Raw genomic sequence first — 10,938 nt, 5'->3', positions numbered from 1 at the left:
GGCTTTATGTAGAAAATAAATAGTTTTAAATAATATAAATCAAAAGCAAGGTGGAAGCTAGGAAGTAATGCCATTTTCCTGGTTGTCCATACTGAAAGGATTTGTAGTTTTCATGTTTTCTCTGATAAGAAGGCATTTCTGAATTTGCTCCTTAATCAGGTTTATGTTGGTTAACATAAACTAATTTTACTTTCTTAAAATACTTAAATTTTTGAATTGCCAAATAAATAAGTACCGATTTCAAATTTACATTACAATTAAATATATCAGGAAAATATGTTATAGAGATAGTATTTCTTTATTTTAAATGTCATTCAATAGTTTATCATGAAAATAAAAATTCAAAAAAGTAATGGAAATGCCAACTTCTATATACGTGTATATAGCAGAATCTCACAAAAAGTCTTTTATTCTCCCAAACTGGGACTGTGCTCCTGAATCAATTGGTCTTCATGCCTGTCTTAAACCCACAAATAGCTTGGAAACTAAAGAGGAGATAGAGAACTATGTACCCACCACATGAGAGATTCTAGAATTTACTCTGTGTTCCTTCTGTCAACTATAGATATTACCACTCAGTGAGTTCAATAATATATCATTTTGCTGTCCAAGTTATGAACCAACAGAGATAGAATATGGGCATTTGATACATTGTAAGACGTGTTCCCTGGGTTTATCAATAATAGGCAGAGCTGCCCTGACCTCCAGGATCAGGTCAACTAACATACCCTCCCAAGTCAGAGGCAGACAATTTATGCATAAACAGAGCAGAGTTAGGAAGACCAAGAACAAATCTAGGGGACAAACTCCTGTGAATGCAAACTGGCCTCAAAATGGAGGGTGTTAGGAGCAGGTGGGCTTTCCAGTCCCATCTCTGCTGAGAACAAGACACCAGGAAGGTTGGGAAAATGCTACCTTATGGAAACCATAGGGGTGAGGAGGAAGAGTTCCTGCCTTCACCATAAGAATCTGTTTTTCCTCATACCTTCCTTGAGGTGATTCTGATTGAATAAAGTATGTGTTTGAAAGAAAAAAATGAACAAACTGTATTCCAGTCAGACCATCAGAGAAAAGGAATTCCATAAGCACAAATGCTCTCTGAAATTTTAGATCTTTTATTTTTAGAAATGAGCAACATAAAGTGGATTCAAAGGAAAATCAAAACACTATTGAAATCTTATAAAAAGAACATGTATGGTAAAATATTAAAGAAATTAGATTTATTCATTTAGATCTGTTGTTCTTAAAATGTGTTTTGGAGACTTCCCACAATTGTTTTAGGGGATTCATGAGATCAAAACTATTTTCATAATAATACTAAGATGTTGCCTTTTTCATTCTTATTGTCTCAAAAGTGAATAATGGAGTTTCTGGAGGCTATGTGATATCCAATAGAGTCAGTGGAGAAGCAAATGTGAGCTTCAGCTGTCTTGTATTATGCTACATGAGAGATTATAGAGATTTGCAAAAATGGGAAACACTGCCACTCTTCTCACTAAATTTCTCATGTTTTGAAAATACAATTTTAAAAATATAATATGTTCATTATACTAAAATGTCAGGCGTTTATTAAAAATAAGTGCATATTTTTAAATATCTCAGTTTTATTTGTAAAATGATATATATGTGTGTGTATATATATAGTATAGATAAATATAATCTACATAAAAATTCACCAGGGTACCCATTAATTTTTAAGAGTACACTTAAGAAGTTTTTAAACAAACATTTTTGATAACTACTTACTTATCAATTATTTGAAAGGATCTTATACCAGAGATAATGATCTCTCCTTTAGTCTTTACATCCACAGAAGCCAGGATTCAATTTAAACTACAGCAAAAAGAGAACTCTCCTCAATGGTAATGACTGTAAATCCTAGAATATATTGTCAGTAAAGTTTATATATTTTATTACGTATAACATTCTTCTGGTCTTACCTAATATTAAAAGTAAATAGGCCGGGCGTGGTGGCTCACGCCTGTAATCCCAGCATTTTGGGAGGCTGACGTGGGCGGATCATGAGGTCGGGAGATCAAGACCATCCTGGCTAACACAGTGAAACCCCGTCTCTGCTAAAAAATACAAAAAAATTAGCCGGACGTGGTGGCGGGCACCTGTAGTCCCTGTTACTCAGGAGGCTGGGGCAGGAAAATGGCATGAACCCAGGAGGCGGAGCTTGCAGTGAGCTGAGATCGTGCCACTGGACTCCAACCTCATGGACAGAGCAAGACTCCATCTCAAAAAAAAAAAAAAAAGGAAAAAAAAAGTAACTAATCACTATTTTACTTCCATCTGAAAGGTTCTGTATTTATAGCTCCTCAATAATTTGATGAGTAACTTTTCAGTAGAAATCAGGAAAGGAGAATCTATCAAAATGTGATTAAAATAGAAACTTAATTGAACTAATGTTTTCCAATTTATATTTTGTTTCTTGACTGCTATTCTTTAAACATTTTTATTCTGATAGAAAGCTACTAGAAAAAAAGGTCTTTATCCTGTTAATGTCCTCTGACACTTACAGAAGATATATAAGGGAAAAGTAAATTTCAAAAATCTGAATGCATTTTAGTCCAAACATTTTAATACTTGGTGAACAGTGGGGTTACATTGCATCCTCCCATGGTGTGAGGAAAGTTTATGTCAACATCATCTGCTTTTATTTATAAAAATTTCTCAGAGACACATCAACACAGCTTTAGTTACTGCTCTCATTTTCACGTGGTATGTAGTAGCAGCTTAAAGGGATGATTGAGGTTTTAAATATTGGAATGCTGAAAAATACTTTGTTTTAGGCACTGACAGTTGGTTGCTGATGTAATTTTTTTTTTTCAAATTTAGACCTCTCGTGACCTCCTTGCCTTTGAAAATTATATAAATGGAAAGGGAATTGTCCATTTGTTGCCCCAAGTCTGTTGACTATTGCTGTTTGCAGTGTCCTAGAGAATTTTAGTACTAGCTCCTGAGTTGCGTTTGCTTCTTAGAAGCTAAGACAGTTACTTCCATGGTCCTCAGGCCAAGGTCAGATGGCTGGTGTATGACATTTTGGAGAATACCTTTTCAGGCTTGACATCTGGGAATACTATGAAACTCTAAGAACAATGGCTCTCAAAGCTCCTGGAAGTTTTTAAGATCCTGACATGTTTGATGTCACCCTTTACAAAAACAAACAAAAGAGATGTGGACGCTGAGCTGGCACTAAACATCCAGTATTATGTACAGTACTATGTATTTTTTTATGATGGTGGTCATCCTGATTAATTCCATTCTTTGGAAAGGAGATGCCCTGGAAGAGGAGGAGGGGAAGCATAAGGAAAAGCCTAACATAAATCATAGCTTTGTTGAGGCATCTTCTGCCTTCAAATAAAAGTCATTCTCGGGAAATTCAAGGCACTGGTCATTAGCTGAAATAAAATTCCTCTGGTCTCTCAAACATCTACTGAGTAACCAAATGCATCCTGCCACAAAGATGGTAGAAACCTCCTTTCAACCTTCATTTCCGCACTCCCTTCTTACCTAAGCCTTGGTTGTGACTCCCAGGCTTTCCCAGTTCTAGCTTCAAAGAGCTCCTTATTTTTTATTTAGTTGCACATACAGATATAAATAGAAAATATTCATACACAGTTTATTACAGATCTGGATTTTAGACTGTAGAAAGTGTCTTTGTTGTGCCAAACACTTGTGTTTAAAAACTTTGCAATCAACTTTATTCAGAAGTTTTGAAATTAAAGCAATAACTGCATAAACAATTTTAATACTTTAGTATTTAATATTCTCCCCTTTGTTTTGACCTAGGAGATCTTGAGTTGAGGCCCTCAACATTCCTCATTATTGACCCTCTCTTGGGACTTTTGAAGATTCAAGAAACACAAGATCTGGATGCTGGTGATTATACCTGTGTAGCCATCAATGAGGCTGGAAGAGCAACTGGCAAGATAACTCTGGATGTTGGCTGTAAGCCTCCAGATCTTACAGGCCAATTTGTTTTGAAATTGATCTGTTATTTTTCATGTTTAATAACCTTGAAATGATTTGGTAGAATTATTCATCAGAATGGCAAAATTAGAGGGTGCATTTCAGATTAATATCATAACAGTAGTTGGCATTTACAAGGTGCTTTCTTTCCTTCTTTTTTTTTTTTTTGATACGGAGTCTTACTCTGTCACCCAGGCTGGAGTGCAGTGGTGCTATCTCGGCTCACTGTAACCTCTGCACCCCATGTTCAAGCAATTCTCCTGCCTCAGCCTCCTGAGTAGTTGATATTGCAGGCGCCTGCCACCATGCCCAGCTTTTTTTTTTTTTTTTTTTGTATTTTTAGTAGAGGCAGGGTTTCACCATGTTGGCCAGGCTGGTCTTGAACTCCTGACCTCGTGATCCACCCGCCTCAGCCTCCCAAAGTGCTGAGATTACAAGCGTGAGCCACCGCACCGGGCCACTTTCTATGTACCATTTGCTATGTCAAAAACTTTTATATGGAGAGATCCTAAAATTATCTCCTTTTTATAGATAAGGAAACTGAGGCTTATAAAGGCTAAGCAACTTGATCAGGGTTACAGAGTTAGGGAGGGGCAGAACCTGGATATTTGAACTCAAGTTGCCATTTCCCTACCAAGAGTCATCCATTCTGCCACCAAATTTCTAAGTATCAACATTTGGAGGCCAGTAATTCTACTTTGGCCCTAAACCACAGTTTGAAGCTGTTGATGACAGCAAAGGTATCAGATTGTGCTTTTACTTAAAAAAAATCCAATAGTAATTACTCTTCAGTGTATAAAATAAAGTACTACAAAAACATGTCAATCATAAAATGAAGATACAGTGCATGCAAGGCAACCATATATGGGTTACTCAAGAAGTTTGGTCCTCCCTTCTTTTTTGTCTACCTAATGTCTCTCTTAAAGAATAAATACCTTCACATTGTGGTCAGATATAACAGAGTTCACTTTGTATGGAATGTAATCTGGCATTTAATTTTTAAGATAATTTAACATTTGTGTCACTTAGAACTTATAAAATATGACATTGCATTCAATTTTCCTATATTTTCACTTGTATATGATGATATTATTCATGCCAGACTGTTTTTGTAAAGCCAAAGTTAGAACTGTAAAGAAAATGTTTTCTTAGAATACAGTAACACAAAACATTTTAGTTCTACTGTTTTAAGTCTTTCAATGAAAATTATGCCATGCTAAACTTGATATTTGTTTCGTGTAAGCTAAATTTTTGCTTTCTGGGATCTTTTATGATCCCCTTGCCCCTGAGCTGTCTGGTGAACACTCTGCATTCTTAGTGATTATGCCCTGGGGGAGAATCAACAAAGCTGGAAATGACCACAAAGACCACTCTACAATCTGTCTAGGACACTGTAAGACATGTTTGAACCATGACTAAACTCTGTGGTTATTAAGAGAAATGCCTTGAAAATAAGATTGGAACCTTTGGGTGGAGGGTAGCTCTGAATCTACTAGCCAGCAGGATGTAAAACACAGTAAAGCTTTTAGAAATATAAGGCCCAAATAAAGAGGGTCACTACATAGATAATTCTTGTTTACAAGAAATATACTGAGTACATTTTAATTCTCAACATTTTCTAGTTCTCCTTCTACCTCCTTCCTGCACAGATATTTTATGTTTATTCACCATTCTGTTAGACTTGTCTAGCTCTAGAAGAAGAAACAGTTTCAGTAATTTTTCCCAGCAAAAAGGTAATTGCACCCTCAGTCCCCTGAAAGTTTGTAGAAATCCTAAGAATCTTTTGCACAGGCTTCTTTGCTTACTTGCTGCCTTCTTGATAATCCCTTTTAGCTTCTGGAATTTCCAGATCCCTTCTTCTGTCCAGTGATACACCATATAAGGGTTCACGCTATCTGTACTGGGGTGACTTGCATTGGATTAGGAAACATCCTAACAAATGTTTCATATTTATACTTTATTTCTTGAACAGAAGTGAATTTTGTTTTATCTTCACTTATACTCGAAATCTTCATTCCCCGTGACCCTTTCTAAAACAATGGCTTTTTCAACTTTTATTCCAGTAATTGTGCTGACAGAACCATCAACATAAGCCAAATTATTTGTTTATTGTAACCTTGACCATTGTTCACAATTGCCAAATAACTTAGTATTAAAGTCAGTACCATTCATGTTTCTGTTTTGCATTAACTATTACCATATTCGCTGTTAGATCTTTCTCATTGTAGCTCACAATGTTAGGAGTTGCTTCATTTTTGAGGTTTGCTTGTCATCGATGCTACCTTGGCTTCTTACCTAGTGCCTGGTCTTCTCATTTGCCTTGTTTTGTGATACCAGTACATATATTCTTTGACCTTCAGCTTGTTTTCTTGAATAACAAAGGTTGAATAGACCTTGTCTGTTCACATCACACTGTGGTTACATATTCTAGCAGATGTAATATGTAAATGCCAAGAACCATGCAAATCACAGTTGTAGTGATAATTATAGTTATCACTATTAGGTTTGAAGGTAAACACACATGGAATCAAAACTTTCCCCAGAACTTATATAGTGGTTAAGTAAATGGTGGACTCTGACAGAGAATGGGTTTTCTGCCTAACTTTTCTCATCTATAAAATAATGATCTAAGTGGTACCTACCTCATTGGTTGGTTGTAAAGATAAAACGAGATATCATCATAACGTACACCTAGCATATCAGCTGCTATTGCTGTTCCCCTAAAGCTGTTTAATGAAACATGTATCATGTAAATGAATATTAACTTCACACATTAAGTGGTCATTATGATTCTTTGAACCTTGAAAAATCATATGGAAATGCCTATATAATAGCAGCTTAGTATTTAAGATTAAGCATTGGGATTTTAATGTGAAAGTCACTGTTTCAGCTTAACTTTTTAAAGAAAGGGCTTGAGACAAGTTAAGTATTAAGCTTAGTAGTGCATAAAATTGTTCATTTGAGTTCCAAAACTATTGGGCATAAATTTAAGTAGCTTATGACTTAGGAAGAAAAACATGCTTTTATCCATATCATTTGAACTTTCAGGTTGTTTTTGTGGTCATATTACTTCATATCAACAATACTAGATCAAAAAAATAATGAAAAGGCTATTTAATATGATTTTTGAGTTCTAGCTTCTTGTAGTGAATGCCCTTTTTTCTATTACTTATTATCATGGTTTTAAATTATGGACATTTCAGGTCAACAGGGAAAGTTACCAATGATTTTTATCCTTTGTAAAAAGGGATAGTGAATTGTGAAGTCATTTGGAAGGAAAGAGGACTGGCTACATCAAACAAAAAGTTGGCTTGGCAGTGATTTTATTTGTAGCATTCCATACCACACAGGGTTTGAGTCTTAGACTGTGGTTTCATGCTTTGTGGTTTGGTGGAACCAAAACAATGTGTCCAGTCATTTTAGGAAAGAAAATCTCTGACTAAAATAATGCAAGAGTCACCATATGGAGTACATATATTTAATTGTCCCTAAGGGAACTAGAATAATTTTATGGAATAATTTTTGGAGCAAGATGGTCAATCTGTTTCTGATTTTTGTATTTGCAGAATAATGTGTGTACACAACCATATCTATATGTAAGTTACAGAAAAGTTATACTGTGGCATTAACCCCGTGCAGATCTCAAGATGCTTGCAAACAAATACTTAGGATCTCAGAGGATCAAACATCATCCTAACAGACTCTATGAAGAAGAAGCCAAAATTGAAATTAACCATTGATACATTAAACTAACCACAGAAATTAACCTAGATATATTAAACTGCAGTTGAGAATAAGTTAACTCTACAATTTTTTTTTTTTTTTTTTTGAGATGGAGTCTCGCTATGCCACCCAGGCTGGAGTGCAGTGGTCAGATCTCGGCTCACTGCGAGCTCCGCCTCCCGGGTTCACGCCATTCTCCTGCCTCAGCCTCCCGAGTAGCTGGGACTACAGGCGCCCGCCACCTCGCCCGGCTAGTTTTTTGTATTTTTTAGTAGAGACGGGGTTTCACTGTATTAGCCAGGATGGTCTTGATCTCCTGACCTCATTATCCACCCGTCTCGGCCTCCCAAAGTGCTGGGATTACAGGCTTGAGCCACCGCGCCCGGCCTTACAGTATTTTTAATGAAAGTTTATATCTGAATGATTATTATATACTAAATGATTAGTAAAGATCATCTCTTTTAACAACATAAGGTAGGAAATGTTATGCCTTTCTTGTTGATGGGGATATTTTAACTGGAGGAGGTAAAATCATTTTCTCAAGCTTAGAGTTGCCATTTGAAGCCACTTAGTGTGCTCTTCACCTCTCTAAGCAAACAGCCTCCTCTGTAGAAGCACCATACATGGTAGTACACTCACTGCTGTTCTCCTTTCCCTTAGTTTCATTAATGTATTTACCATCTACCCACTGTGATTCACTTGGAGTTCATGTTGGCTACATTCAGGAGTAGGAAGTATTTAAAAAGCTTCTTGGCTGTGTTAGGAGTTGCTTCATTTTTGAAGTTTGCTTGCCATTGATGCTGCCTTGGCTGCTTACCTAGTCCCTGGTATTCTCATTTGCGTTGTTTTGTGATACCAGTACATATATTCTTTGACCTTGTGCTTGTTTTGTGCATGATGCTGTTCTCAAAGCTGCTTTACGACAGATGACTTCTCCGGTCTTAATTGAGTTTTGTTGGTACAGGTTGAGGTTTGCTTACCCTTTTTTATTCCAGTTTGTTCTTGGCTTTCTTAGTTCTGAAAATTGAAATCTGCCATCATTTTTACTGATGCCTGTGTTGTAATGTGTCAGTAAACTGGGTTTTCTTCCAAGTACTTGGTTGATTCCAGGCTTCTGCATATCTTCGTGCTGTTCTGGAATTTATTTTCTGTCCATCGCTGCATTTACCTGCCCATACTCTGAGCCTAACGTATCTGGAAACTTTTAAACTTAACTTCCATTTTTCAGAACAGCCACCTGCTTTAGAATAAATGACTTCCATTTATCCAGAGAAAAGTAACTAGGTCTTAGACACTTTGTGTATTAGTCTGTTCTCACACTGCTATAAAGAAATCTCAAAGACTGGGTAATTTATGAAGAAAAGAGGTTTAATTGGTTCACCGTTCTGCAGGCTCCACAGAAGGCATGGCTAGGGAGGACTCAGGAAACTTAAAATCACGGCAGAAGGCAAAAGGGAAGCAGGCACATCTTACATGGCCAGAGCAGAAGGAATAGAGCAAAGGCGGAGGTGCTACACACTTTTAAATCACCAGATCTCATGAGAATTCACTCGCTATCCCGGGAACAGCAAGGGGGCAATCTGCCCCCATGGTCCAATCACCTCCCACCAGGTCCCTCCTCCAAAATTGGGGATTACAATTCGACATGAGATTTGGGCAGGGACACAGATCCAAACCATATCACTTAGAATAAGCAAGCTATGAGCTATTCTATTAATTATGTTTAAAATATGTTTATTTTGCCTATTATTTTTATGTCAAATTCCCATATAGATGGATTAAGAAAAATATAAACACTGATACACCATTTATTATAAAATCATATTGTTCAATTGTGGTATTTAACCTAATTTAATTTGTTTGGGTTCAATAAATAAATACGAGGGCTTCTGAAATTGCCATGTGAAAGTTCAATGTACTGGGTCAAGGTTGTTATATACACTTATGCACCAGACACACACACACACACACACACACACACACACAAACACACACTGGGTTATTACTGAAGTGTTGTCATACTGATTCAAAAATTCATTCACAAATATCCAGTGGCCATGAATAACGCACAAAGTACTATGTTAGCTGCTGTAAAAGATAAAAATATGGTTACAAATATAAACTCTCTAGGAAATAAAAAACAAACATAGTATAACAACAGGTTGAATGTGGTGATTGCTATGAGAATGGTAGAGAGTGAGTTCTCTGAAACTTTAGAGAGGGAAGAAATCATGCTCATCTCAACTGGTAAGAGATGGCGTCATAGAGGAGGGGGCCTTTTAAACCGATTAAAAGATTGCCAATATTTCAACAGCTAGAGATCAATAGCAGACATTACACTTATGGGAGGTGGTAATAACAAGGTACTGATAAGAGAAAGGTCAGTCCTTGTTTGGAGAAGAACAAGGGATGCTGATTGCCCAGGTAGTAACATTTATAAGGGGAAATAATAGGAGATGAGGCTGCAGAGTTGGAGGAGTTTCTTTAACCTATGCTAAAAACCACTAATGCTGCTGAAGAGACAACTGTACATCAAATCCAGAATTCCCATGGGAAGAAAAGTGATCTCTGTAAGAATATTTATGAACCTGCTAACTAGTATGACTATGAGTAGTTGTGAGAAGCCATAGAAAAGGGGAAGTTAATATAATAGCAAAGAATGGTGACTCCAAAGTTGAATTGACTTGGCTTTTAATCCTTCTTCCATAATTCAACTCCATGTGACACTTAGCAAATTAGCTATCTGTGTTTCAGTTTCTTCATCTATAAAATCAGAGTAATAACAGTATCTACCCCATAGAGATATTGTGAAGATTAAATGAGATAAATGATGGACAGCACTTAACACAACCTCTGACTCTGTAAGTGATAATTATCATTTCTAAACAAGATTTAACCTTGACTTTATCAAGGAGCCTTCCCTAGGGTACACCTCTTAGAGTCCTGTATGAGCAGGTTTCATCCATTGCCTCCAGAAGTACCCTCTGTAGTTCTCCTTACCTGATGTCTCATCACCCATAAGTTTCCAGGATGTATTGAGAGCCTCATCTATTTGAACTTGCTGACAGTATCCTCCCTAAACAGGATTCCTATGTTTGCCAAGATGTGCCTCTGATGTATTTCTATGTCTTCCTCCCTGATCTCTGTGGTTACCTGAATTATGTGGATATCTGTAGCCTCTTATCTATAATTTTTATAGTTTCTGAATCATTTCTTAATTCTGTCTAAGACATTAAACTC

General features: G+C 36.6%; 1 protein-coding gene across 7 annotated transcripts in view; it reads left to right on the top strand.

Annotated features, from left to right (window-relative positions):
* The window catches only part of HMCN1 (hemicentin 1), a 499,395-nt gene that overhangs the window by 266,172 nt on the left and 222,285 nt on the right, over positions 1-10,938 (top strand). For all 7 annotated transcript variants that reach the window (XR_004179456.1, XM_031657606.1, XM_031657603.1 and 4 more), the window contains one exon: positions 3,796-3,954. Coding sequence is in view for 6 of the 7 variants with exons in the window: in XM_031657606.1 (XP_031513466.1) it covers positions 3,796-3,954 (159 nt within the window). In the remaining variant the exon portion in view is untranslated. The remainder of the gene's footprint in view (positions 1-3,795; positions 3,955-10,938) is intronic.

Source organism: Papio anubis, chromosome 1 (genome assembly GCF_008728515.1).
Source record: "Papio anubis isolate 15944 chromosome 1, Panubis1.0, whole genome shotgun sequence".
In the NCBI taxonomy this organism is placed as follows: Eukaryota; Metazoa; Chordata; class Mammalia; order Primates; family Cercopithecidae; genus Papio; species Papio anubis.
This window is presented reverse-complemented; position numbering and strand designations above follow the sequence as displayed.